The sequence below is a fragment of the Coprinopsis cinerea genome (genome assembly GCF_000182895.1).
Source record: "Coprinopsis cinerea okayama7#130 chromosome 2 map unlocalized cont3.2, whole genome shotgun sequence".
Classification (NCBI taxonomy): domain Eukaryota; kingdom Fungi; phylum Basidiomycota; class Agaricomycetes; order Agaricales; family Psathyrellaceae; genus Coprinopsis; species Coprinopsis cinerea.
The window spans coordinates 2,872,296-2,898,691 of NW_003307543.1; the positions used below are offsets into that span (position 1 = coordinate 2,872,296).

The window sequence follows — 26,396 nt, forward strand, 5'->3', positions numbered from 1 at the left end:
TATTTTAAAAAGGACCAAGCGGCGGAAGCCTGGCTCAACCTTCGATAATCAGGGAAGCATCAGAGTCCGAGTCATCGACTTTTGGCCGACCTTTCCGATGTAGCCTGCGGGCTCTTCTCCTCGAGTGGGCCAGGGCTTTATTTCTGTTCTTCTCTGCCTCGATCTAGAAGGAAGAATTGCGAACGCGGACGTCATTGTGAGCCTGCAAGCCCGCCAATCATACGTGAGTCACTCTCACCGTCCTGTCTGCTTGCCTGCACTTCTCTTCCAATTCCACGTGTCGCGCTTGCATTGCCCGGTTAAGTTGCTGCAAATACTCCAAGGAGGCCTGCAAGTCCTTGACATGCGCATCGAGGACCTCGTTTCTTTCCCGACAAGCGCGATATTGTCGAGCCTCTTCGGCAGCGACCTTATAGGCCTGTTCAAATTCAGATTTCTTCTTCGAAGATTCTTCGAGCTGCGCGGTCAAATCCTCCAACCGCTGATTGAGAACCTCATTTTGTTTAGCCATATTATGCATTTCAGTGTCCATCTTCTGGGCAGCATCCAGCAAAGCTTGCTACTCGAAATTGAAATGAACGGAGATGAAACCCACATGCATCAGAAGGGTAACACTAGTTGTTTTTGAAGGGAAAGCGCTTACCGTTTCCGAAGGGTCTAAAACCACTTTATCCGCAACATCGCGTAACTTTTGGGCTCCCTTTTTGAAACTGACGGCTGGCGTGTCGACGGTGATTTTCTTCAAACGTGAGGCGACGTGGGAAGCGTCCTTCTGGGCAGCATTCTTGGAGAACTGAGGATAGATACGATGGGGTTCGCCTTTCTTCATATATTGACGGCATGTTGGGCACCGAAATAGACCGTTCGAGTTGAACTCAGCCCCACGTAGGCAGACACTGCAAAGCGGGTGTCCTAGTACAGGGTGTGATTAGGATCGAACAGCCTTTCGTCAGGCGTAAGCTGCATCTGCTCACCACAATGGGGAAAGAGCATGTCTTCCAAAAAGACGTATTCACGGCAAATGGCGCAATGGACGCTGACCGACATCGTGCTCAACGTGGTCATCGCGGGACAAGCTCGTCGGACGCGTCGTGCAAGCCGCGAGGCGGTGTGACCGTGACGCTGTGATTTGTGACAAGCGCGTCGCGTTTTGACGGTGGGATAGGGGTGGTATCGAAGAGTCACCGACCCATTGCTGCAACGCGATGGCTCAAAATTCTATCATTCTCTGAAGAGTATGAGGATAAAGCACTTGAATCTCTGGGGTTAGAGTCCTAGGCTTCACCGCTCTCAACCAGGACGAGGGGGCACAGCTAGGCACAGCATTCCGGTGGCCCACCTTCAAGTTGGCGCGACCCCAGCTGGGACAACGGAGACAAACCCCATCGATTGTCCGTGATCAGATGAGCAAGTGTGATTGCGGGGATGTCCATGACGACAATTCAAATCGCACTATAAAAGGGGCCTAAACTCTACTGCCAACCTCCACCAGCTGGTCCTTACCCCCCTTCCCCGACACACACACCACACTCACATGGACTTTATCAAGAACTTGAAGATTTCCGACGACGATAAGGAGGCTGGGAAGCCTTCGGCCCAGTCTGCACCCGGTGAGCGCTTGTCCGCGCTGCAAAAGTGGTTCCTACAAAGGCTAACGAGGTTTCCTTTCAGCCGAACCAAAGAAAGAGGGCCTGTTCGACAAGATCAGCGACGCACTCAAAGGAGAGGAACCGGCTCCTCCCCCTCCCCCGCCTGCTCCTGCAAAGAGCGACAACCTCTTTGACAAAATCGGTGAGGCTCTGGGACGTAAAGAATCTCCTCCCCCTCCACCACCTCCCGCTCCCGAGAAGAAAGACATCTTTGAGAAGATTGGAGATGCTCTGAGCGGTAGGAAGACACCCCCTCCTCCGCCCCCACCCCCGGAGAAGAAGGACATCTTCGACAAGATTGGTGATGCAATCAGCGGCAGGAAGACGCCACCACCTCCCCCCGAGCCTGAGAAGACCGACCTCCTTTCAAAGATCTCCTCAACGATTAGTGGAAAGAAGGAAGAACCTCCAAAGCCTCAAACACTCGCCGACAAGATCAACCATGCACTCGGCGGGGGCGCAGCTGGCGAGGCAAAGGAAGGTGAGCCCTTTGTGCGTTAACCCACGCCTGGACAGAATGCTTACTGTTCGGACCTTCCCTGTAGGCAAGCTGGATAAGGGTTAGTCGTGTTCGACAATTCCTTCGATCCCCGTACTGACCGACTGCGTCCAGCTATCGACCTCTTCCAGGAACACATCCTCAAGGAAGGACCCCAAGACAATGAGTCCGCTTTGGAGCAACTCAAAGACAAGCAGATTGCAGATGCTATCAGGAAGACTCTGGGTCTCGAGAAGAAGAAAGAGTGAGAAGCGACTAGTGCCGTGGAACGATTACGATCTATTGTGAAGGCAAAATTAGTGTAATAATATAATATCCCGTCCCTGCCGAGCTCTAATAGAGTCCCACCATGGAGCGAACGTGCTTCATGGTCTCTTGAGATAAAGCCCGGGCACGTTCTGCTCCGTCTTTCGCGACTTGCTCGAGGAAGCCTCTTTCCTGTCGCAAGCGCTCATATTCTGAGCGAGGACCCTTGAAGAGTTCCTCAACAGCATCCACAACGTCGTTTTTGAACTCGGCGGTGGTCTTGTTGGCGTAGGTCGCAGCGACATCAACGGGGTCTTTGTTGAGACATGCACCGAGGATAGTCAAGAGATTGGAAATGCCGGGTCGTTGTTCTGGGTCGTAAGAGATGCCCTTCACAGAATCTGTAACAGCCGACCGGATTTTCGACGAAATCTGAGCAGGCGTGTCGGTGAGCAAAATTCTTGAGTTGACGTCGGGAGATGATTTCGACATCTTGGAACTGGGATCCCGCAGAGAAAGGACGCGTTTGGAGGGAGCTACGGGCGCGGTTTAGCAGACATAGGGAAACACAACGAGTTCACGTACTAATTAACTGAGTCGGAAGCGGGAAGAAGCGCTTCTTCCCCGGTACGAATGTCCTATTGAACGACTGGGCGATCTCTCTGGAGAGTTCGAGGTGCTGGGTCTGATCTTCTCCAACAGGGACATGGGTAGCGCGGTAGGCCAGAATGTCGGCAGCTTGGAGGACGGGATAGGTGAGAAGCCCGGCATTCAACATCGATTCGTCGATCTCTGCTTCGCTGTTCGCGTTCCTAGAGTCCGCCAATCGTGCCTTTGGGTAGCGTTAGCGTCATCTAGGGAACCAGTACACAAACTACACACACCTTCCAGGTCGTCATTCTCCGTAGCTTTCCAACTGGGGTGATGCAGTTGAATATCCAGGTCAGCTCTTGGTGACATTGGTTCTGAAGAGTCGAGTTAGTCTATAGAGCTCAGAGAGTATCCCAGCGTAGGCTCACATCGTCCTGGTGAAACACGATAGACCTCTTCGGGTCGATGCCAACCGCAAGAATAGTTGCAAGCATTTCCCATCTGGACGCCGACAGTTCCTTGGCTTTCTGCGGCAAAGTCAAGGCATGCCAGCCTACGATCGAGAATATAAGTTTATCATTCTCAGTCGCTTCTTTCTGTAGCTGGACCCAGTTTGACAGTGCTCCCAGGTAGTTTCCTAGCTGTTCCAGGTCAGAACCATATTGGAATGTCGTTTCCGGACAACACGATACTCACATGGGGAATTCCGGTGGGCTGTATTCCAGAGAAGATGATTCGTCCACGCGGTTTAGACAATTCGAGATTCTCTGAGGGCCCTGGCGTCGTGCTCAGATATCTCTGAGTCCATCTGGCAACACATAGCGGAGGGCTGCGTCGGAGAACGTCGCGTCGGGCAACAGAAAGCATTTTGGGCACTGCCACCAACTCGGAACGCGGCGGTCCATCGCTTCATTTCGTGGGACCTTTCCAGTTTCCTTGAGAAACACGCTTGGTTCGCGTCGCGCCTTCTCCGCAGCCGCCATCTTCGAGGGTACAAGATGTCCGCCACGTACAGCGCCGCAATACTCTGCTCTCAGGCTCAAGCTACGGCCTCAAGCAGACTTGCGGATCTGGAGAAGGAGAGGGAAGAAATAGCGAAGCAACGAGATGCGCTGCTGAAGCAGGCTGAAGTTCTCGACCAAGAACTGTCGACCATCCAGCGCGAACACGGTCGACTACACAATACCGCCATCTCAGCGGCCGGAAAGATCCCTGACGAGCTACTTTCGCACATCTTCATCTACGCTGTCGAAGGTAGCCGCAACGCCCCTGACGCCTTCCCGAGGGTCTTCTCGTCGACGACCGGAAAGCAGCCCAGAGTTCCATTGACAGAGGTCAGGATCAGCCACGTCTGCTCTCGCTGGCGCGATGTAGTCCTGGGTGAGGAACACCTATGGGCTTTTTTCTCGAACATAGGTCGCCCAAGAACCGAAGATCACGCTGAACGACTGAGCGTCTATGCAAACCGCTCCGGTGACCTTCCTCTCGAGCTATGGATCGACATCGACTGGAAGGAGCCCTCGTATCCTCAAAGACCAAGCCCCCTCGATCCTCTGCTGGACGTTGCTATCAGCTACGGACAGTATTGGGGCTGTGTCAGCATCCATGCCTTCATCTCTGAAGCCGCCCAAGGGACTATCCTTGACCGACTTATAGAAGAATCAGCGCCTGACCTAAAGTATCTCGACCTCGTATTCTATCCTGCGAACAAAAGCCAGTTTTACAACACGATGCCAGCTGTGGATGGGGCCATGGAAGGTGTGGAAGGCACAATCTTCCCCCGCAATTGCGACTCCCTCACCCACCTCAAGCTCGGTGGCCCCATCATCGGCTGCGTCCCTCACATGGAAAACGTCACCTCCCTCTATCTCGACGGCACCTTCAACAGTGAACGTACATCCAACGTCACATTTGAAATGTTCAGGGACCTGATCACGACCCTCCCCCTCCAATCGCTTACTGTCATTGACAACTTCATCAAAATTGCGGATGCACCCCCCATTTTACCAGTTGAGGGCATCGAAATGGAGCACCTCAAGCATCTGCGATGGGGTAACCCAGTCAGAGGCTATTCCACACCGGGGCTCACCATTGCCCTGACCTGCTTCCTCGCAGCGCTCCGTGCGCCGTCGCTGGAGACTCTCACCTTCCTCGGCATCGAACCTATCAGTCCCAACACCGTTGTCAATCTTTTTGCGGGACAATCGATGTTCTGGTGTCCCAAGGTCCATACATTCGCCATTCTGAACAATCGCGACTTCCCTCAAGATGGCGATTGGCTCCCGTTCGTGGCGCGGGGTACGCCAAACCTCAAAACACTTATTGTGTATGGGCATGGTGCTGAACCTGTCATGGAGCACTTGGCGGAGAAGAACCATGGTCGACAACCGTTGTGGTCCCATCTCGAGTCTCTCATCGACATCGGTATCGACACGCCGGTAGCCAACTACGTTTCGTTCCTGCTGGCCCAAAAGAGGGCTGAACATGGAGGGAACTTCTGCTTGAAGATACCGAAAGACAGGCTGGACGAGTGGAATCGCACGAGCACGACGGACATTCACGAAGAGCTCAAGGGTATATGTCGTATTGATTACTGGGTTGCTGGGCGCGACTTTCCGGTGTTGGGTCCTTGGGAGATTGAGGATGACGAAGTGTTTATTCGGCCTTCGCTGCGTGCGCGAGATACGAGATTCCTTATTCATGAACCGCTGCTTTAAAATACATTCCTGATAAACCTTTACTTTACATTTGGCCTTGTCTAACCTACTTACAGCTCATAGTTCCGTTACACATCGTCGTTATTACACGATTCATAGTGCACCTTATATCATCCCACTTCCAATACTACTAGTACTTGAGTTTCAGAGTGATGACGATAAGCAAAGAACTTTTTCTCGGCGAGTCGTCGCGTCTGGTCGCGTTCGTCGTTGGTGTTTGTTTGTCATTTGCTGTGCTTCGGTGGGCGCCTATGATGATATTCGATGATATCTCGACCTTCCCGGGCCACGACTCGAGTCATCTCAACGTCTACCTTCAGCTGCTACTGGAGGCGAGGGACCAGATCCATATCTCAGCTTCTATATATCGTATACTGGCCAGCATCTTGCCCATGGATTGGCGTCCCACAGACAGAAGGTCAGACACCATAGCGTGTTCAGGGATACCTTCAACTGGGAACTAACTGTAGGACTTAGGAACAGTGCCAAAATGCCGCCCATATCCAAGCTCTTTGACGAGATTTTGGCATCCATATTCCTTCTGGCTGTTTCATCTAACCGCGATGAAGGCAACGACATCAGCTGGAAGAGAAGGAAGTTGGTCTTCACGGAGGTGGTGATCACCCATGTTTGCTGCCAATGGCGCGACATCGCTATCAAATACTCAAAGATTTGGGCATATTTCGCAGCAGCTGGCCAAAGCGGTGCGACTAAAGGCCAGGTCGAACGTTTCAAGACATATTTAGAACGTTCGCGCGAACGCCCTCTGCGTATAATGCTGGTATTTTTGATCGGGGACAACATGCCAGAGCTAAAGGATCCAGTTCGGCAACTGATCGAATTGGCAGTTGACAACGTCGCCCGCTGGGAATACGTCCGCATTAGCAACATGGCACCGACGCTGGAGCTAATCAGTATGCAGACGAAGATGCGGAATCAGAAAACGCCCTACCTGCGGTTTCTTGACCTGGCCCTCACCCCTCGGCATGACTTTCCAGGGGATCTACGCCTCAGCTCCACGGAGGCCAACACGCTCCAACTCGGGTGTCCAAATCTCACCTGGATAAGGCTCAGCATTGACGCGGCCATCCTGTTCATACCCCCTCTCACTCAGGTCACGATCCTCTCCCTCGAAACCGAAGAATTTAGCCAAGGCCCACCCATATCTTGGAAACTGTTCACAGAGTTAATCCAGATCCCAGCAGCACTCACGGCGCTGTCGATTGGCGATTCTTGCATTGAGCGACCTGGCGAGTGGCCTTCAAAGCCCATCGACATGAAGCATCTTCAGCACCTGCGTTGGGGATTTGATTACCTAGGCCAAACGCCCCACGAAGCTTCCAACAGCGCGTTCCCAGCATTCATATGCAATCTTGAAGCACCTCTTCTCGAAACACTCTTCCTTTGCCGCTTCATATTGCCGACCACGGTGGTGTGTGGACCGGTACCCTTGAGGATGTCGTTCCCAAACCTCCACACCTTTCGGATGGCGGGCTGCAACAATGTCTCTGGTGGATGGATCGTTCCATTTGCAATGGCATCTCCCAAGGTCAAGACGATCATCAGCTTCAGCAATGAGACTGACAGGTCCCTTGTTCACTATCTCAACCATCTCGCAGAGGCAAGCCATTCCACCCGACTCTGGCCACAACTCGAGCGCCTCGTCGAGTTCACCACTTCTCCTTCTGTAAACCAGTACATCCAATTCCTCCGCCCACGCACATTCGAAGGAAGGTCACGGATCACGTTGAAAGTGCCCCCGGGAACCCTTAAGGATTGGAGACACCGTCATGGGGAAGAGCTCAATACCCTCCAAGATATGTGTCATGAGCTTGTTGAATGGGACAATGTCGAAGACTCGCTTGGGTATCCGGGCACATTGAAACCCTGGCCCCGTCCTCCGGACGCGATGTGCTACCCCAGATCGTGGTATCGATGTGACAGTAATTCATTTGCGGTAGAAAAATTCATTGTGAGGAAGTATTTTCGCGTCCAGGGCGCGGCGGATAATTAGTGATAGTGATAGTGATGATTCAGACTCGGACATATTGTGATTTTTTTTTTGTCAAAAGAGAGGAAGCTCATGTAGAATCAAGTCTGTATTTTGTGTAGCTTGTCGGGGTAGCCTGTGAATGAGTGCAACGCCAAGAAAACAAAAAGCCGGCGGCGATGGCTCGGAGGCATTCCAAACGGAGATATCAAAATCGAAATGTGGTTCGATTCTGTTTATTGATGAGGTCACCCCGCACTGGGACGACGCTCCTCTCATCCTCGACCTCGATGCCCCGCGTTCCCTCGACGTCGCCGGCGACTGGCCAGCCAGTCCCACCGTCCTACATCCACACATTCAACTACAACTTTGTCGACACCTCGGGACGAACCCTTTTACTGAGAGGCGTCAACCTCAGTGGCGCATCCAAGGCACCTGTTGGCCACCTGTCCCACCAGCTCGATGATTTCTGGGACAGTGCAGAGGCTGGCGGCGAGAGTTTCATCAGGAGACCTTTGAATTTAGACGATGGATCGGCGGACGTGCACCTGGCAAGACTGAGAGGATGGGGGTTTAATATGTTGCGATTTCCGATTACCTGGGAGGCTTTGGAACACGAGGGGCCGTAAGTCGCTTTTATTATTTTCGTAACCAACCTCTAAATGATCTATAGAGGGAAATACGACGATGAATTCATCGACTACACAATCCGAGTCCTGCAAAAGTGCAGGGACTATGGGTTCAGAGTCTTCATGGACCCGCACCAAGACACTTGGTCCCGCTTCTCTGGCGGCTCTGGCGCTCCATTCTGGACACTGGCTGCCTGCGGAATCAATCCCAACAACATCACCGCTACTCAATCCGCCATCGTTCATTGCGAATACCCCCTCGCCCATGCTCCCGACCCAGCCTCGCTCCCAGCCATGATCTGGAGCACAAACTACGGCAGACTATTGTCACAAACCCTATTCACCCTCTTCTTCGCTGGACGAACATTCGCGCCTCTCTGTGTCATCGACGACCTTAATATTCAAGATTATCTCCAAAATCACTATATCGAGGCATTCGGAAGACTGGCGGATCGTATACGCGAGATAGACCCCAGTCTGTACGACAACTGCATCATCGGCTGGGATTCCCTCAATGAGCCCTTTGAGGGTCTCTGTGGATGGGAAAACCTGAACGCAAACCCTACAGCCCAGGGCTCCACACTCAAAAAGGGCACCTATCCCACTCCCGCCCAGTCCCTTCGACTCGGCATGGGCCAGCCTCAAACAGTCGAGAACTGGTCCTTTGGCGCGTTTGGGCCCTCGCGCAACGGCTCTGTCACCATCGATCCCAAAGGGCACAAACTATGGGCCGAAGATTCCCCTGACGCCCGTTGGGGGTTCAAGCGCGCTGAATCATGGCCCCTAGGCACCTGCATATGGGCATTGCACAACGTCTGGGACATCCAAACCGGCTACGTCCTCCGGCCCGACTACTTCAAATTCCACCCGGAAACCCAAGAAGAAGTCTCTTTCATCTCCGACTTCTGGAAGCCCCACTTCCTCGCTTACTCTTCACGCCTGCGCAAATCCCACCCCGAGGCGATCTGGTTCGTCCAACCACCGGTGTTTGCTAAACCGCCCCAGATAGCCACTGACGACCTCCGCGGACGGGCGTGCTATTCGCCGCACTATTATGATGGGCTGACGCTCATCACGCGGCACTGGAACTGGTTCAACGCGGACGCCTTGGGTGTGCTACGAGGCAAGTACTCCTCACCCATCCAAGCCGTCAAAATTGGTGAATCAGCTATTCGAGCTTCGATCCAATCCCAACTCGGTATCCTCAAATCCGACGCTCTCATTCTTGGGGACTACCCCACCCTCATCGGGGAGATCGGCATCCCCTTTGATATGGACGATAAACGTTCGTATGGGTGGACGGATAAAGGAAAGTACAAGGGCGACTATTCGAGACAGGTCAAGGCTCTCGATGCGAGCTTGAACGCGTGTGATGGACCGAATGGGCTGAACTTTACGGTGTGGACGTTCTGTCCGGACGATCATTCGCATGAGTGGGGTGATGGGTGGAATTTGGAGGATTTGAGTTTGTGGAGTATGGCTGATGTGTGGGAGAGGGAGCGGGTGGAGAAGGAGGCGATGATGGTTGATGAGGAGGATAGGAAGAGTGTTGGGACTGTTTCGACGAGTTCGGTGGGATCGAGCTCGAGGGAGAGTTTGGGTTCTGGTACTGCACCTGCTGTACAACTGGATCAGGGTGTCAGCAGTAACAACAACTCGCGGGTCTCGCTTGTCAACCGGAAGAATAGGAAACGGCGGAAGGATGGTGCAGAGCAGATGAAACCTTCGTTGGCGATGGTAGCTGCTGCTTCGTCGCTGAGCGTTGCTACCTTTGGTACAGTCGCGACTGCCAGCACGCTCGCTGGCGAAACCTCCAGTCCGGAATCGCGGTCAAAGGATATCGTCAATATCAAACGCACTAACGACGACAACGACACTACCTCGCCTACCCCTTCACCCGCTCTCCTCGCTTCGCTCGGGTGGCACGCGAATCCCTACGACTTCCTCTGCGATGGTGCGCGAGCGGTTAAAGCCTTCTCGCGCCCGTTCCCCGTCAAGACCGTCGGCACGCCCAAACACATCGAGTTTGATGTCAACAAGGCGGTGTGGAAGTGCACTGTGGTGGTGACTGCGGACGACGCGCCGGTGTATGTCAAGGGCGTCGTGGAGGAAGGCGAGGGTGGGGAGACGAAGAAGCTCGGGACGGAGATTTATATTCCTATTGTTCACTTTGCGCACGAACGGCTGTTGTTAGATGGGGATGCCGAGGGGAAGAGGCGGAGGAGGAGGAGAGTGGAGGGAGCGAGTAACAAGAAGGGGGAGGATGGGGTGGTCGTGCAGAGTGATAGTGTTTCGACTCTTTCGTTGAGAGAAGGAGGGGATGAAGTGACACCTACGCCTTCCGTGGATCCGACCCCGCAGGCATTGTCTATACCCATGGTTGGTGCTGCGCCGATTATCAGCAAGACTCCCTCCAACGCAATCCGTTATACCTCTGTGGCTGCGAGGTGTCCGTCTGAGATCACGCTCGGGGCGCAGCCTGTTGTTCCGTATGTTGGGTACTCGTCGGAGGAGGATGAGGTGGTGGAAGGTGCAGTTGACGCGTACACGGATGAGGATGAACCGGAAGGAGAAGATGGCGGGCCTTTGGTTGATATTGAAGTTTTTGTTAGTGAAGGGACGTGGAAAGTGGAAGGACAGGCTTTGTTCTGGTGGTACGACGTCCCCGAAGCACCGCCCTCTGCGTCCTCGACGACTGAATCCCTCGGACTCCCTAAACCCCCGTATGTTACGTCCGCCTCTACGACTTCGGTTAACACCCTCTCCTCGCGTCGGAGCGCCAACGCGAATGGGAGGAAAGACAAGCTCCCACCTGGGGTGAAGGAGGTCACGATTGAGATTAGGAGAAGGGGAGGGGTGATTAAGAAAGAGGAAGAGGAGGGGAGGAAGAGGAGGGTTGTTGAGCGTGGTTTGAGGAGTGGGGTGTACCCTTCTGAGAGAGTGAAGAGTGAGTTGAGGGCTGGTGCGAAGGGGCGGAGGAAAGGAGATAAGGGGTGTTGTGAGGAGTTGTGTTCTGAGGGGTGTGTTGTTATGTGAGGATTTGGTCGGTGGAGGATGAGGAGGACGCTTTTGCGTTTTGGTATGACTTTCTCTTTTCATTGTTCCGGCTCATTTGTATTATAGTTATGGCATCTTTTTCCTCTCGATTTTGTTTTCCTGGCTTTGTTACATGAACTATGACACGATTTTCAAATCCATCCTACAGACATATAGCCTTTTTGCACGCCAAGTTAATACACGGCTTACGGTTTTCCAGGTAACTTACGATAGTCATTACTATACAGCCTTCTGTAGCGCATACATACCAGTCAAACTCGTTCATGTTGTGCTCGAAATCAAGTTCGATTTGTCGCGGAAAAAGAGAGTGATTAGGACGCAGTGAATCTGATAAATCTATCTTGGACCCCAGAGGCCTCGGTTCTCAGGACGGGAGAAGGACTGACTGAGGCGGAGCTAGAGATTATCACGTCTGATACAATTGGATATGTAGAAGAAACGGTGTTGTGCGTAACGCCTTGAAGCTTGAAGTTACTATCTGAGGCTGTTCGCGGGTTGGCAGGGGGCTTAAATTTAGAGAACATATGAGATCATGCATGCGCATGAGACGCGCTGGATGTAAGGGGACTCTATTTATAGATACTACCTCGTCATTGGTCTATTTTTAGAGAGGGTACAAACTCGCATTGTGCAGTCTTGTCAATGAGAATGTTTTTCTTGTGCCTTTTCATCAGAGGGGTCTTTGCGATTTCACAGCCGGGTCACTCGATGCGAGTCGAAAAGAGGGAAGCGAGAAACAACAAAAGATAGAAGGGTTACCCACGGCTCTGCCTCTAACACCCCTAGCCTCTCACTGAAGCAGCGGGGAGGGAATGTGCATGCTTCATGGCCATATGGTTATCACGGTGTCACACGTTGTGCCCAAGGGATCTCGGGCTGGCTGAAGGAATGCCAGGATAGAGGTTCTCTATACGCGATATCCTGTGAACAATCGCAAACTTACTCCGCCGATTCAAGGCCTATCGAGGGGCCCCCAACCAGACCTGTGTACACTGCACCGACTCCTCAAACGGAAAGCCTGGTGGTCTGCATGTACCAGTTGTGATCCATCTTAAGGTGCCTCTCTTCCAATCACTGCGACTGTGGCGCGTTGTTATCACCAGTAACAAATGGCAAGTCTTGTTACACCTCGTTTGATCATGATGTCGCCAGCGCTACCGGAACAGCCGGCTGTACGGCGCGTGTAATTAAGGAAACGATTTCGATACCCGCAGCAGATGTAGCGGTGCTCGAACGTGTTGTACAACGCATTTGTGAGGGCGGGAAAGGCTATACGGGGAACCAAGGGGTCATCGGGATCGATGCGTTTCAAGTTGTAGGGGTTTTGATGACAACTTTGTTCGGGGAGCGTGGGCGTCTCAGTCCAGCTGTCGTTTGGGAAGGCGTGACGTTATGTAAAAGGAAGAAGGTTAATAGCCTTGTATTAAAAGTCGACTGCGTTGATTGGTTCTTCAAGTTGAACCACTCCCCATTCGTCTCTGGCTTGACGCGATTAGAGTCGCCGTTGCCTCCTTCCACTCGCTCCCGCGTTTTCGTGCTGAACAACCGCTTTTCGGATCCCCAATCACCGTCCTGAGTTGACGTACGAAGGGTCGATATCTCTAACGAGCTCGCCTGTCATCTCGCCACGTCTTAACCGTTCGATACGACTTTAAAGTTCTCTCCCTCGTCCGCTCAGTCAGCCACCATGCATGTCCAATTCAGCGTCAGGACTGCAGACAAGCGCGACGGCTCCAACTTCTCGATGACAGTGAGTATCATGGTTACGGCTGCATACCATGAGGCGCCTCTAAGCAGAATTGTAGTACTGCTCTTCCTCCCCCAGCCCACCGCGGTTGAAGTCACTTCTCTCAAAACCACCCCCTATCACGAATAGGCCTGTCGCCTCCGAGTCCTCCAAGCCCAAGTTGGCGAAGATCACCATCCCCGAGCGAAACCCTGCTCTCCCGCCGCCCTACGCAAAGCGTCCCATGCCCTTCTCGAGCGGGTGTCCTCGACCTATATTCCGGACGCATATTGAGCAGATTCAGCTGTCGCCCAAAACTGACACTGCTCCTCAGACCAGTTTGAACACCTCGTCGATAGCGACTCTCCCAACGCGACCACTGCCGAAAGAGCCGCAAGGGGAACCGACTCCGGACCTTGGGTTGGGCACCGTCAAGTTTGTGGGGAACGTGAAGGTGTTCCAGGTGGATGTGCGACCGCTCAATGTGGTACCCAAGAAGCAACGGAGCGGAAGTGCTGAGCCATGAGTGGCCGATGGAGCTGATAATTCATCTGGGCTTTTCCGAAGTAACAAAAAGTACGAAGACTATGTTTAACGAAGACATCATATTCTGTATATTACTATTGTGCTACTGATAGAGACGTTATAATGATTCCCATATTCCCGCCCAAAAGGCGATCCTCCGCGCCCATAATGGTCAGCCCCGGAGGTGCCTGCAACACTGTCTTGACGCAACCATCGGTTAAGCGCCCAAGAACGCCTTTCATCAGCAAACCCGCACGCGTCTGATGGGTCTTGCCCAAGGCGTTTAAGACCCATCAGACGGCAAGTCCGCGCGACTTGAGCCAGGAGGTCCCTTTCTTGGGCAAGCTGGCTTCGTCTTGAGCAAGTCTTTGGCAAGACACACTCAAGACGATCCAAGTCTGATCCAAGTCATCCCCAAGGCTTCCCAAGACGCGATGATATCCCGCTTAAATGCACGTAGAACAATGCAAATGATTTTATTTACTGTCGTACATATAAAAAATAACACGTGGTTATGATAGCAACTACGAAGGTTGAGTAGAGTACGACCAATAAGCAGAACTAGCAAGTATTAAGTTACGAGATTGGCGTCGGGCGAAGCAAGAACTAGCCATCGTCTTCCTCAGGCTCGATGTCGGAAGACTCTCGCACCTCCAATGTCATGAACCGCTCGTCCTCCTTCGACGGTTTTTCGACGTGGCCAGCAGTCTTGAGAGGCGGGGACAGGTTGGCTGATAGCCAGACTATAGGCTTCACGAGAGCGCTTGATAATGTCACGCCATTGGCGTTTGTTGAGCTGGGCGACGAGAGCCAGATATTGGGTGGCCCGGTTGCCGTGCACCGAGAGGCTGAAGCTGCCGTGACCGCGAGCACTTGCTGGCTGGATTGCATTGTTCTCGCCCCAGAGTTCAAAAAACTACTCCCCTACCCTATCCTTGTTAGCCCCCGAGTTGTTCCGCCGCCACCCCTCAATACCCAGTAGTTGTCGCAAAAAGCCGTAATGGAAGCATCGTCTAGAGCGTTGGATGGGTCACTCAGTGAGAACCGGGCGAAGCAGGGGGATACTTACAAGCATGGAACTCGGGCGTTTGATGGATACAGTGCAGAATTCAACGTTCAACGCCTGTGGGGAGGAAGTTGCGAGGAAGGAAAGAGCAAGGAAGGAAAGAGCAAGGAAAGAAATCGCAAATTTGATTGGAGCGTGAAAACCCAACACTGAGATCACGTGGCCCTGACTCCAAACACGAGCAAATATGCCCGCGATTTAACTTGAAGCTTAATTTGAATGAAGGCGAAGTCCACCGTATGCATTCTGCGTACAACACTTCAAACATTGTATAAATTATAATTCTGCTCCTCACGCTCAAAGTTCTCCTCGGTGCGACGGGAAGCACGTCTGGCCTCGGCTTCCTCTGGCTGTGATGCATGAGAAAAGTGCCGCTCAACTCTGTTCAGTTTTGGTATTTATTTTACAAATGTAAATACTGTAGGATATATATGGTCACTTGCGTCGATCTTTTAGGCTCTCTCAAGGCTATAAATTCAATAGTAGAAGGCAAAACGGCTGGTGTCTTGGGAGGTCTTGGGGAGGTCTTGGGCGTCTTGAGACTGATCTGGAATGCGCGCGTGCGTCTTGATGGACTTGGCCCAAGCCATCAAGCCCGTCAAGACGCGTCAGACGCGTGTAGGTTTGCTGATGTTATCGAAAAGTCAGGCAGGTGAGGTCGAGGCCATCTCGAATCCAGTGGCTCTGTTGAAACTTTCGTATTAGCCGGGGAGCAGTGATGATCCCATGAACCGGCTTTCAGCCCCCTGAAGCCGTCCAAGCCTGTTTAAGCACTTCTTTACAGTCGTTTGCATAATTCCGTTCAGGTCGTTCAAACAGAAAAACTAATTTGATGTGATGGCGGCATGTGCATATAGGTTCGGCTCATGTTCGAGCGCGCCAGAGGATGTCAATTTCTCCAAGCCCAGCGTAGCGGAAAGCCAAAAATTCATCGTTTTTATATCACCTTCAACCACTGACCCTAAAACCTCGCTCAGGAGGTCCCACGGAAAGTAGAAGTGAAAGAAATTGCTCACTCTGCTGCATCCTGGATGAGGCTTGGCTGCACAGACCGGTCAATCGCATCACTGATCGGCTCCTTTTGGCCGATTTTTTGTTTCCCCAGCATGAACGAAATTATGCAAACGACTGTAATGTACATTATGAAGCTTGCGTCCAGAACCTTTTGAGCGTGGAAGCAGGACAGGTCACTGAAAAGCGCCCAGCACACCGAGTCCGCTGATGGCGGGCGCTTCTGGAAGCCCGAAACAAACAAGGGACAACATCAGTCCACCGTCGACTCGCCAGGACTCGTGGCACAAGGGCCTACAAGGGCTTGGAAGTCGACCATATACATCTATCAGGTCGCTCTTTAAGTTTTCGGTCAGCACAGTGAGTCCATTCAATCGAAAGATCTGCCTGGTTCTCCCTGGCTCATTTCTGCTTGCAGGACTCAATCACTCCGTATAAGTAATGGATCCACGGGCACTCTCCTCTGAAGACAGGGAAAAAAGTATGGCTGAGATCATTCGGAAACAGGAAGACCTGAACCACAAGCAACTCGAAGCTGGTCCTCGTGCCATCAAAGACCTCAACAAAGTGTTGGCTGACTTGCGGAGAGAATACGACTCACTCCACAACGCTGGGCTGCCTATCTTCACTCTACCCAATGAAGTTCTGGAGGAAGTCTTCCAGTGTGCGGCAGATATGACAAGGGATGAGCCAACTTGGGACCCTAACCTCGGTGACCTGACCAAGGCGTTGACCGAAATCAGGATTACGCACGTCTGCTCTCAGTTTCGCAAGATCGCACTTCGACTGAGCAGTTTGTGGGCGTTTTTCTCTAATGTGGGACGCGGCAAGGAAGACACTGCGAAGAGGTTCAAGCTGTACCTTCAACGGTCGAAATCCCATCCTCTGGAGCTGTGGATAGACTTTCGAAATCAGACGTCCGTTCCTCGAGACCTGCTTCGGCTGGCGGTGGAGCACGTTGAACGTTGGCAATATATAACCATTCTCTACAATGAGAATGCGGTGGGTGCTAGCAAGATTCAACAGTGGCTCGGGGGCAGCAAAGCACCACTTCTGGAGCACCTGGATCTAGGGCTGCATGGAGGTCATCCATCCGGGTGGACTAAACACGAGCAAGAGACGCGATGCAGTGACACAGCACCGTCCATACTCGAAGGAGGATGTCCGCGTCTCACGTCTCTTCGACTTGGTGCATTCTTTGCATCAAAACTCCTTCCTCCAATTTCCACTGTCACGCACCTTTCCATCGAATTCTCCTTCACCTACATGGGCCCGAGGCAGTTCCAGCCCCCTATCCCTTGGGATGTATTCACGAAGATCCTCAAACTCCCCCTTCTCTCTTTTTCGATTGATGATGGGTGCATTCGAGGGAATCCAGCTGCGCAGACATCAGCAATCACGTTGCCCCATCTCAAACACCTTCGACTCGGGAGAACTCGCTCCCTTGGATTCCAACCAATTTCTGTACTGATCTCGCAGTTCCTCGTAAACCTCGTGGCACCAGCACTGGAATCCCTCACATTCGACCGGATCTGCATTTGCCTACCATTCGATCCGGAGCAACCAGTCCCAATGTCCTTCCCCCAACTCCACTCGGTATACGCATTGCCTCATCTCCGAAACTGGGGTGAAGAAGTCGCGTGGCTGCGAGTATTATCGGAGGCTTCTCCTGCGGTACGGTCGTTTTCAGGAACATTCACCCCCGAGCACCATTCGCGGGGCGAAAGCGAGCGAGAAGTCGGATGTTTACTCGATGCAAGTTCGCCCCACGGGATGATCTGGCCAACACTCGAAAAACTGGCAGTCTTGCATCCCGTTGAAGATGCCGGTAAGCTCGAGGAATTCGTGAAACTGCGGTCAACCCCCGATCGACGGTTCACCTTGAAAGTTCCGCTCGACGATGCGTGTTGTTGGAATTCTCCAACCTGTAGCACAGGTTACCACAAATACGAGGTGCTGTTCAACTTGGGTGAACTTTCTCCATGGGATTCCACCGATGAAGTATTTCCGAGGGCAATGTGGCCACCTGGAGAGAATCTGATTCGCAGGCCAAAGTTCGCGAAAAGTTTCCTCGAAGGAAGGTTCTAGGTGGCACTTGTACGATAGTAGTAGAGTCGTATCTTTTCTGTCGTTTCTGAATGCGCCATTGAGTAGACCTGAGGGACAAAAACATTGAGTGCATCAAGGGGGAATCGAACCCCCGGCGGGTCGAGCTAGCGGAATGGCAACGACCTCCGCTGGGCATTCCGGCGCCAAGATAGTAGTCGGTGATGGGCACAGCCTTCAAGGATCAGAATATCTGTGCCAAGAATGACGTTGGCGAAACATTCACAGGTTGGAATTTCAGGAATAACGACTACAACCATCACCCAGCGCAGTACGCAGCTATTCCGTGGACCCGCCGCAGCCCGCTTGTATCACCATAAATGAAAATGGAAGGTACAATGGGAGATCTACCATTACAACGACTCCATATGCTGGACATCGACGACGCTATTCCTGTGCTGCCATCGACACCACAGTCGAGAAGGGCGCCTAAGAGGAAGGACAGTGTCCTGGTCGACACGGTCCCTGAAAGTCAGGATCCTACTCCTGGTATGGATTAAACGATATCTATTGTAGGTTACATGGCTAACAAATTCGCGCCTAGACAACTATTCAGTCTACAGCTCCGACGGCCTCGGTTTGGAATCTCGGGCGCGAATCAGTCGAGACGGCACTATCGATCTCCAGTTCAACTTCAAAGACAGGTTTCCTGACATAACGTATGACTCTGCGTCAGATGGGGACGACTGGAGTGCAGGTAGAGACTCGAGAGCTGACCAGAGCTGTCCGCCTTTGAACATTGTCATCATGCTCGTCGGAAGTCGAGGTGATATCCAGCCTTACGTCGCACTCGGAAAGGCCCTTAGAACAGAGGGGAATAGGGTCAGAATAGCCACCCACCAAGCTTTCGAGAAGTTCGTGCTGGACCAAGGGCTAGAATTCTTCAATATTGGAGGGGACCCCCAAGATCTCATGAGTTATATGGTTAAGAGTGAGCTTCCTCTTCTCAGATTGCCGATGTTGCTTTGCTTAATGTTCAAAAGACCCAGGACTAGTCCCTGGATTTACGTCTCTGACAAATGGCGATATCAAACGGAAACGCAAGATGCTGAAAGAGGTATGTCAAGTCCAACAGTTTGAAGAAGGTCCGCTCACCAGAACCAGATGATCCACGCGTGCTGGACGTCGTGTATCGCACCAGAACCTCTCACGAACCACCCATTCATTGCAGACGCGATCATTGCCAATCCTCCGTCTTTCGCTCATATCCATTGCGCTGAAGCGCTGGGAATCCCGCTGCTCATGAGTTTTAGTAAGTACTCTCCAGACCCTACTCTATCGTGCAGTACTGACGCAGGTACTACGATAGCTATGCCATGGTCAGAAGAACCATTCTACTTGACTCCATTCCCGAGTTTGACCGGTAGTCCCACAGGACGCCCACTTCAGCCTTCCCTCACCCCCTGGTCAACATCACACAAACCAATGCCAGCTTCGGATTGAGCAACTACCTCAGTTATGCTGTGGCTGATCTCCTCACTTGGCAAGGGTGCGTGTTGTTTCGCCCAAAGTGAGCGCTGTGGGTTAACGTTCCGCAGCATCGGGGACCTTATCAACACACTGAGAACAAGGACGTTGGGGTTGGCACCCCTGACTCTGAGAACGGGACCTGATCTGATTGACCGATTGAAGGTCCCGTGGACCTACTGTATGAGTCCCGCACTTGTTCCTAAACCGAAGGATTGGAGGAACAATGTCGGTGAGTGGACTTGGTTACCCGATCAGTCGACTATGGCTGAACGCCATTGTATAGATGTCGTTGGCTTCTACTTCCTTGACCTCGCCACGGAGTACGAGCCATCACCCGAACTGGCCGACTTTCTGAGTAGAGGACCTCCCCCGATCTACGTTGGGTAAGGCGATGCACCTTTACTGGCGTATACTGCTGACCCTTTAATCAACCAGATTCGGCTCGGTGGTGGTAGATGATCCTATCGCACTCTCGAGTAGGTTCCCCTTTGATACGTAGATGTCTCTTGTCTCACCCACATCCCAGAAATCATTTTCGAGGCGACCGCTCAGGCTCACGTCAGGGTCTTACTGTCTTCCGGCTGGGTGAGATAGATTTCTCCACGTTCAATTCTTCGTAACTCATACTTTCGTCACGGTAGGGAGGCCTGGGAAGCGAAGACGTTCCACCGCATGTGTTCATGCTCGGAAATATACCCCACGACTGGCTGTTCAGTAACGACCGGGTGGCAGCTGTCGTCCACCACGGAGGGGCAGGAACTACCGCGATTGGCATCGCAAAAGGTCGACCAACTGTAATCGTCCCCTTCTTTGGCGATCAAGCGTTCTGGGGTCTGTACCCTGCTTCTTTTAAAGCAAATATGATCTTATTGTTGACCCTGACAGGCGATATGGTTTATCGAGCGGGAGCGGGTCCAAGGCCAATTCCTAAAGCTGAATTGACGGTGAAGAAACTGAGAGATGCGATCGTCTTTGCGCTTAGTGCTTCGGCCAAGGCTAGTGCACAAAATTTGGCCGATCGGATTGCTCTTGAGGTTAGCCGTCCTATTTTCTCTCGGAATGGCTTTGGCCTAATTCATTTTATAGGACGGCGTGCGAAGTGGGGTGGCGAGCTTTTACAAGCACCTGCCTTTGAACGATATGTCATGCGATCTTGACCCGTCGAGGATCGCTGTTTGGTGGTCCAGTCAATACGTAAGTCAACGTTCACAATTTCGCATTGGCGATATACTGAACGTGGTCGCAGTGCATGAAGCTGAGCGCCTTTGCTGCTCAAGTTCTCGCAGATGCAGGATTACTGCTCATGGATTCGCTGCAATTGCATCGTAAGAGAACACCCGTCGCGTCAGACTGAGGACTAACGGAACTGTCTTCCAGAAACCAAGTCGTACAGTTTGAAGAAACAGGTGTCTGATCCGGTCCCCAATGGCGCAAATGCAAAGTTTTGGACAATCACGCATAATGGGTCGAATACTCTTTCCGAGATGTTAACGTACGTCCCTCTCCTCCCCTCTCCACGGCGCGCCCAGCTCACAGACGTTCTCTATACAGTTCTCCAATTCAGAAGTTCGTCAATACGACATCGACTATTCCGACTAGTGAGATGCCATCCGACTCGTAGATTAAAGTTGAAGCTAACTTTTCTTTGCCCTGTAGCAATCATGAAGTCAATATCGACAGTTCAAGAGAGATTGCCCAACATCCCTGACACTCTGAAACTTCCAAGTTCAAGATCGAATCCTTCTAGTCCTGGCCACAGTAGAAGCTCGTCTGTCGACGCTGCAAGAGTACTATCACCACCACAGGCACCCAAAAAGCAGGTGCGCGTCTCCGAGTTCCGTTCATTGTAAATCCTCCTGATTTGACCCCTTCTTTTCAATACAGGCTCCAGAGCACACTCGCAGTCTCTCAGCATCCACCCCCCTCGTGACATCCCCCAACAAACTCCGAAAACCACCTCCACCCGTACTCTCCGTTGTAACCGCAACGGACACCAGCCACGACGCCTGGAAATCCACCCAAACAGACTCAAGTCGCAAAGCGCAAGAGGGGATTCGAGATTTCAGGATTGAGCAGGGGAAAGAGGCCGTGCGGAATAGTCTCGAGGAGGAGAGGAACGAGATTATCTCCAAGTTCAAGAGGGAGATCAACTTCACGCCGATACGCCAGAAGAAGTATAGGGAGGAGGCGGAAAAGGAGTTGTTTAAGGAGATGCAGAGGAAGAAGAGGATGGATGGGCCGTTGCCTCCGTTACCGCCTTCGTATGAAAGTGTGAATGGGGCTGAAGTTGGAAGGGGGGTGCAAGGGGAATCAGAACGGTGGGCGGAGCTGACGGAGGAGCAGGAAGAGGAGATCTACAGGTGGCAGCTCGAGCAAGCGATCAAGCAGTCCCTGAGCGAGTTTAGGGCGAACGAGGAATTACGCAAGGTCAAAACGGAGTGAATGCAGGCGCTGGTTTAATATGATACAACAAGGTGTCAGAATGGTATACTACTCTATGGTCATCACGAAGAAGTGGTTAAATTGGAGATTACTCGTCCACTTCCATGGAGGCGCCATCTCCCCCTTCTGCCTCTGCACTTGCCTCCTTGCCCTTGTCCGAGGCTGCCGTGCTCGCGGGTGCCCCTCCTCTTCCACGAGCCCGCCCGCCTCTCGCACCTCTCCCCCGTCCACGGCCTCTTCCTCTCCGCGTAGGTGGCGCAGGCGTACTATCATCGGTCGAAGTCTCATCATCGTCGGTATTAACAGTTGCAGCCGACGTAACAGTTTTACCCTTCCCTCTTCCCCTGCCGCGACCCCTTCCACGGGCTCCTTTCCCTCTCGCTCTCGCGCTGATACTCGACCCCACATCGTCTTGATCGTTGTCCCCATCCCCATCATAGTACTCGTTCCTTGTCGCACTCCTCCCTGGATTCCGCCTCTCCCCAGCCTGCCCTGTCCCTCTCTCTTCATCCTTCTCCTCCGCCGTCCTATTCTCACTCGCCATCAACCCCTGCAAATCCGGTGGAATCTCTTGCATCTGCACACTCGGCGCTCCCTGCAGATACCGCAACTTTGTCTTGATGGCAATCTGTATCCGCTGTAAGGACGCTGGCGAGTTTTGGTTGTCGACTTTACCAGTCAGCGGAGGGTGCAACTTCCATTCGGAATCTTCGAAGAACGAGTCGTATACAGTCGCGGGAAGTTCGTTGGGCACTTTGACGCCGACCAGGACGGAGGTTTCGTATGCCCAGCAGCGGCTGACGTTCTTGATCGTGTAGCCTCCACCGCCTAGGACGAGCAAGGGAACACCGAATCGACGGACAAAGTCTACACACTCGCCGTGACCAGCAATCGAGAGGTTGAAGGCTCCCAGTCGATCGCAACCCAAGGAATCCGCACCACATTGAAGGACGATAGCGGACGGTCTGAAAGCATTCACAGTATCCCCAATGACGGCCTTGAAGATCGTCAAGTACATGTCGTCGTCGATTCCGTCGAGAAGGGGGACGTTGAGACAAAAGTTCTTGCCGAGACCTGTGCCGTTGTCGTCTAGTTTTCCTGTCCCGGGGAAGAAGTCGCCTGTGTATTTGTGGAAGGAGACGGTCATGACGCGGTTGGAGTGGTAGAAGGCCATCTCGACGCCGTCTCCGTGGTGGATGTCGATGTCGATGTAGAGGACACGGGGGAAATACCTACTCGGCAATTTAATGTTTCGTTCAATGAACAGAATAGAGAATAGACGCACCGTAGCATTTCCAGGATAGCAAGGACGATATCATTAACGTAACAGAACCCGCTAGCTTCCCCTCGTTTGGCGTGGTGCAGTCCTCCAGACCAGTTGATGGCAATATCGGTGGTCCCTGCACAAAGTTTCCGCGCGCCAGCCAACGAGGCGCCTGCGTACATCTTGCAAAAGTCGTATAGGTCTGCAAAGATGGGACAATCCTCCACGCAGTTGAAGGCTTCGATCATTGAGCGCATTTCGTCTTGTTTTTGTGGTGTCACTCTGTTAATATATTTAGGTCGGGTGATTAGTGAGTGAATGGGAGAGTGAACAGTGGGGAATGAATGGGCCCTACCGAGAGAGAAACTCGATGTAGTCGTGGTCGTGGTAGTTCTCTAGTTCTTCTTGGGTTGCTGGGCGAGGGTCGTAGATGTTGTGTATTTGCTTGTCCAACCCGTATCCCATCACGAGAGCGTTGGTCAGTGTTAGACGGTGGGGTTTCATTGGATGGCGTTCCTGAATTCACCATGTTAACTTGTCATTTGTGACGGTCCTAAGTCAAGGACTCACCCCATAGTGTCTTGCTCCCACACCTCTTGGGAAGTAATATGATACTATTGGTCTTGAGTGTGGCTTATGGTTGAGATAAGTATCGGAGAACAAAAATACAATGGGGATTTAACTTACGTTTATGCGCTCTGTGATGGGTTCTGCAGTCCCGTGTATACCTCTATCGAAGAAGTACGGCTGTGTGGAGAACGTAAACGTTGTCGCTTGCGATGGTCGTACCATCTTCTCTTCTCTAAACGGTATTTATATACGAGCTTTAGAAAGCTCAGAATTCGAACTTGAAGTGGGCGTTATTACTGAAACTAAATCCATCGCACCAGACGGGGGGATGAAATGAATAGACAGTTCATGGGGAGCTGGGGAGAGAAAGGCTTACTTTTGTGACGGGATTTAAGGAGAGAATGGGCTAACTCACGAAGGGATTGTGTGTGATATGGGCGTTTGGGAGGGTGGATGGTGGTGGGTGGACTTCAACCTGTAAGCGCTGTGACCATGAGCCGAAACGCCCGTTTCGGCGGAGATTGAAATTCGGCGCAGGCAAGTTTGTGGCTCATATTATTTCAGGCCTCATAGCCTTAGAAACAAAATGGAAGTCTGCCAGCATCTTTTGGAATAATATAAAGGTCAAAAAGTGAGTCTAGGGTCTCTGAAACTCACGAATGAGCCCAAGTCGATGGGTTCCAGCCGACGGCATGTATTCACTCCGCTCTAAATTGAACTTCCGCCCAGCTGCGGTCGCAGCCAAGTTCTCGTTGATGTTTGTTTCGATGACGAACACATTAGAACCGCCATCGCAGCGCCCATGACTTTCTTTCGCCGAGCGGGACTCGCTTTCGTCCTCTTCGCGCTATTTTACCTCGTGTCAGCCTCAGCAGGCGACAGCAACCGTCAATACAAGGCCTGTCTTCGAATCTGCGACCTCAACCGATGCGAAACGGGAGAATACGAGGCCACAAAACCCTTCTCGCTATGGTTGACGCGTTGGACGTGTACTGATGACTGCCAGTACCGATGCATGCATACTATGGTCGATAATGCCATTAGTAGTGGCAAGAAGGTGCATCAGTATTATGGCAAATGGCCGTTTTGGCGGTTTGCGGGGATGCAGGAGCCGGCGTCGGTGGTGTTTTCGGTGCTGAATTTCATGGCGCATTTGTCTGGGTATAGGAAGATCAAGAGGGCGCTACCCAATTCGCATCCAATGAAGCCATACTACATTCTTTGGGCTGTGTGCAGTATGAATGCGTGGCTTTGGTCGTCGGTGTTCCATACACGCGGTGCGTAGCGCTATGGTGTTCTATACGGTTGCTGAACACGTTTTGTAGACTTGCCAATTACCGAAAAGTTGGACTACTTCTCGGCGGCGCTTGTTATTCTCAACGCGTTATATGGGACCATCATTCGACTATTCCATCTCTATCCGCAACCCGAGCGCGTTAAGCTGACTGGTTCGACTGGAGTACCGGGCTGGAAGATTCTGCGAGGTGCATGTGTCCTCGTGTACGCTGGACACATTTACTACCTCACCTCGGGACCGCGATTCGACTACACCTACAACACGATCTTCAATCTCGTCATCGGTCTATCGCATAACATCCTCTGGACACTCTACGCCCTTCCGTCGTCACTCTCCGTCCTCAAGTCGCGTTTCCCTGGAGCCCCCAAAGGGTATCGACCTTCATTCGTCAATAAAGCAGGACTATTCGTCCTTCTTACCACACTCGCGACCTCGTTGGAGTTGTTTGACTTCCCGCCGTGGTTTAGGACGATTGACGCCCATTCATTATGGCATGCTGCTACAGCACCGATTGGATACCTCTGGTATGACTTTTTAGTTCAGGATTCGTTGGATCCTAGTTGGCAGACTCCGTTGTTGAGACAGAGGCCTGAGTAGTGTTGTGTGTATTACCCTTTGTATAGCATTGTAACAATGGACGTTCGTTTCATAGAGGTGTTGGCTTGCGTGATGCTGATTCACAGGGCTTTACAGTAACGTTCCTTTGACGACAGCTGCTCCCTACGCCGACTCTGGGACGTGCGCGACAACCTCAATCTCGACCCTCATCCCGGGCAATCCCAACTGCTTGACTCCGAGGAGTGTGTTGATAGGCTGATGATCTGGGAGCCATTTCTTAAAGTTTCTGACGATCGCCTGCATAGCTTCCTCGTTGATATCTACGAGGTAGATGGTATTCCTGAACACTTGTGACCATCCCTTCCCTCCGGCGGTCTTGAGAGCCAGCTCGACATTGGCGAATGCTTGATCGATTTCTTCAGTCAGGTCGGCGGGGATCTTGCCATTGGAGGGGTCCCAACCACCTGTACGATTCAAGGGTTAACGATGGTGACGGCAGAGGGGAATGGATAGGGGCGGGTTTACCTTGCCCGGCGCATTCGATGCGGTCGCCTACGCGAACAGCTTGGCTGTACCAGTAGTTGTCCCGCTGATGTTCGCCGAAGCCTTTGTAGTTAAAGTACTGGAGATGGGACATTTTGAGATGATAGTGGGTGGTTGAAAGATGAGGAAAGGAGTCATATTCCGAGTCTACCCTGGCCCCTGGGCCAAGAGTTGGGTAGCGTAAGCCTTGCCTCGAGCGTCATAGCAGGCTCCAAAATGGTATACAAAGTATAGAGTCTGGAGCTCTTCCTAGATTCTGGGCTAAAAAAGACTACGTCCTACACAAGGCTCAGTAGTTCAGTCTAAATGCTAGCTGTGGATCTCCATCCTCGTTTTGACGGAGAGGAACACCGGATAGGGGCTGATTTCCCTGATCCGGAGTGCTTCCTTGCCCAGCGGAAGGAACTGTCACTTATGACTGGCATGCGTTCTGTGCCCAG

The 26,396-nt window shown here is 52.3% G+C and overlaps 13 protein-coding genes across 13 annotated transcripts; 9 read left to right on the forward strand and 4 right to left on the reverse strand.

Moving 5' to 3' along the window:
- Window positions 1–34: 34 nt before the first annotated feature.
- Window positions 35–829, reverse strand: CC1G_09190 (hypothetical protein; the record flags this gene model as incomplete). The annotated part of the gene is made up of 3 exons (XM_001839804.2): window positions 35–163; window positions 239–559; window positions 644–829. 3 exons carry the CDS (start codon window positions 827–829, stop codon window positions 35–37), a joined length of 636 nt encoding a protein of 211 aa, XP_001839856.2.
- Window positions 830–1,492: 663 nt separating this feature from the next.
- CC1G_09191 (hypothetical protein) lies at window positions 1,493–2,396 on the forward strand (the record flags this gene model as incomplete). Its single annotated transcript, XM_001839805.2, has 4 exons — window positions 1,493–1,610; window positions 1,672–2,130; window positions 2,195–2,209; window positions 2,263–2,396. Exons 1-4 carry the CDS (start codon window positions 1,535–1,537, stop codon window positions 2,394–2,396), a joined length of 684 nt encoding a protein of 227 aa, XP_001839857.1. The 5' UTR covers window positions 1,493–1,534.
- An 85-nt stretch (window positions 2,397–2,481) lies between these two features.
- On the reverse strand, window positions 2,482–3,852 carry CC1G_09192 (tryptophanyl-tRNA synthetase; the record flags this gene model as incomplete). The annotated part of the gene is made up of 5 exons (XM_001839806.2): window positions 2,482–2,930; window positions 2,980–3,226; window positions 3,279–3,359; window positions 3,414–3,626; window positions 3,682–3,852. The coding sequence occupies 5 exons, from the start codon at window positions 3,850–3,852 to the stop codon at window positions 2,482–2,484; spliced, it is 1,161 nt and encodes a 386-aa protein (XP_001839858.2).
- Window positions 3,853–3,983: 131 nt separating this feature from the next.
- Window positions 3,984–5,702, forward strand: CC1G_09193 (hypothetical protein; the record flags this gene model as incomplete). Its single annotated transcript, XM_001839807.1, has 1 exon — window positions 3,984–5,702. One exon carries the CDS (start codon window positions 3,984–3,986, stop codon window positions 5,700–5,702), a length of 1,719 nt encoding a protein of 572 aa, XP_001839859.1.
- Window positions 5,703–6,192: 490 nt separating this feature from the next.
- On the forward strand, window positions 6,193–7,716 carry CC1G_09194 (hypothetical protein; the record flags this gene model as incomplete). The annotated part of the gene is made up of 1 exon (XM_001839808.1): window positions 6,193–7,716. One exon carries the CDS (start codon window positions 6,193–6,195, stop codon window positions 7,714–7,716), a length of 1,524 nt encoding a protein of 507 aa, XP_001839860.1.
- Window positions 7,717–7,982: 266 nt separating this feature from the next.
- Window positions 7,983–11,357, forward strand: CC1G_09195 (cytoplasmic protein; the record flags this gene model as incomplete). Its single annotated transcript, XM_001839809.1, has 2 exons — window positions 7,983–8,317; window positions 8,366–11,357. 2 exons carry the CDS (start codon window positions 7,983–7,985, stop codon window positions 11,355–11,357), a joined length of 3,327 nt encoding a protein of 1,108 aa, XP_001839861.1.
- A 1,708-nt stretch (window positions 11,358–13,065) lies between these two features.
- CC1G_09196 (hypothetical protein) lies at window positions 13,066–13,630 on the forward strand (the record flags this gene model as incomplete). Its single annotated transcript, XM_001839810.1, has 2 exons — window positions 13,066–13,128; window positions 13,184–13,630. The coding sequence occupies 2 exons, from the start codon at window positions 13,066–13,068 to the stop codon at window positions 13,628–13,630; spliced, it is 510 nt and encodes a 169-aa protein (XP_001839862.1).
- A 630-nt stretch (window positions 13,631–14,260) lies between these two features.
- CC1G_13997 (hypothetical protein) lies at window positions 14,261–14,611 on the forward strand (the record flags this gene model as incomplete). The annotated part of the gene is made up of 1 exon (XM_002911912.1): window positions 14,261–14,611. One exon carries the CDS (start codon window positions 14,261–14,263, stop codon window positions 14,609–14,611), a length of 351 nt encoding a protein of 116 aa, XP_002911958.1.
- A 1,578-nt stretch (window positions 14,612–16,189) lies between these two features.
- Window positions 16,190–17,794, forward strand: CC1G_09197 (hypothetical protein; the record flags this gene model as incomplete). Its single annotated transcript, XM_001839811.2, has 1 exon — window positions 16,190–17,794. The coding sequence occupies one exon, from the start codon at window positions 16,190–16,192 to the stop codon at window positions 17,792–17,794; it is 1,605 nt and encodes a 534-aa protein (XP_001839863.2).
- A 386-nt stretch (window positions 17,795–18,180) lies between these two features.
- Window positions 18,181–21,724, forward strand: CC1G_09198 (glycosyltransferase family 28 domain-containing protein; the record flags this gene model as incomplete). Its single annotated transcript, XM_001839812.2, has 16 exons — window positions 18,181–18,301; window positions 18,357–18,743; window positions 18,796–18,869; window positions 18,911–19,064; window positions 19,202–19,301; window positions 19,351–19,511; window positions 19,566–19,665; window positions 19,718–19,758; window positions 19,809–19,867; window positions 19,924–20,316; window positions 20,369–20,476; window positions 20,529–20,607; window positions 20,660–20,774; window positions 20,834–20,880; window positions 20,939–21,102; window positions 21,167–21,724. The coding sequence occupies 16 exons, from the start codon at window positions 18,181–18,183 to the stop codon at window positions 21,722–21,724; spliced, it is 2,661 nt and encodes an 886-aa protein (XP_001839864.2).
- Window positions 21,725–21,812: 88 nt separating this feature from the next.
- CC1G_13998 (histone deacetylase-3) lies at window positions 21,813–23,453 on the reverse strand (the record flags this gene model as incomplete). Its single annotated transcript, XM_002911913.1, has 3 exons — window positions 21,813–22,956; window positions 23,010–23,270; window positions 23,344–23,453. 3 exons carry the CDS (start codon window positions 23,451–23,453, stop codon window positions 21,813–21,815), a joined length of 1,515 nt encoding a protein of 504 aa, XP_002911959.1.
- Window positions 23,454–24,360: 907 nt separating this feature from the next.
- Window positions 24,361–25,503, forward strand: CC1G_06057 (PER1; the record flags this gene model as incomplete). Its single annotated transcript, XM_001839815.2, has 2 exons — window positions 24,361–24,835; window positions 24,884–25,503. The coding sequence occupies 2 exons, from the start codon at window positions 24,361–24,363 to the stop codon at window positions 25,450–25,452; spliced, it is 1,044 nt and encodes a 347-aa protein (XP_001839867.1). The 3' UTR covers window positions 25,453–25,503.
- Window positions 25,504–25,575: 72 nt separating this feature from the next.
- On the reverse strand, window positions 25,576–26,050 carry CC1G_06058 (endoribonuclease L-psp family protein; the record flags this gene model as incomplete). Its single annotated transcript, XM_001839816.1, has 2 exons — window positions 25,576–25,877; window positions 25,939–26,050. 2 exons carry the CDS (start codon window positions 26,048–26,050, stop codon window positions 25,576–25,578), a joined length of 414 nt encoding a protein of 137 aa, XP_001839868.1.
- Window positions 26,051–26,396: the final 346 nt, after the last annotated feature.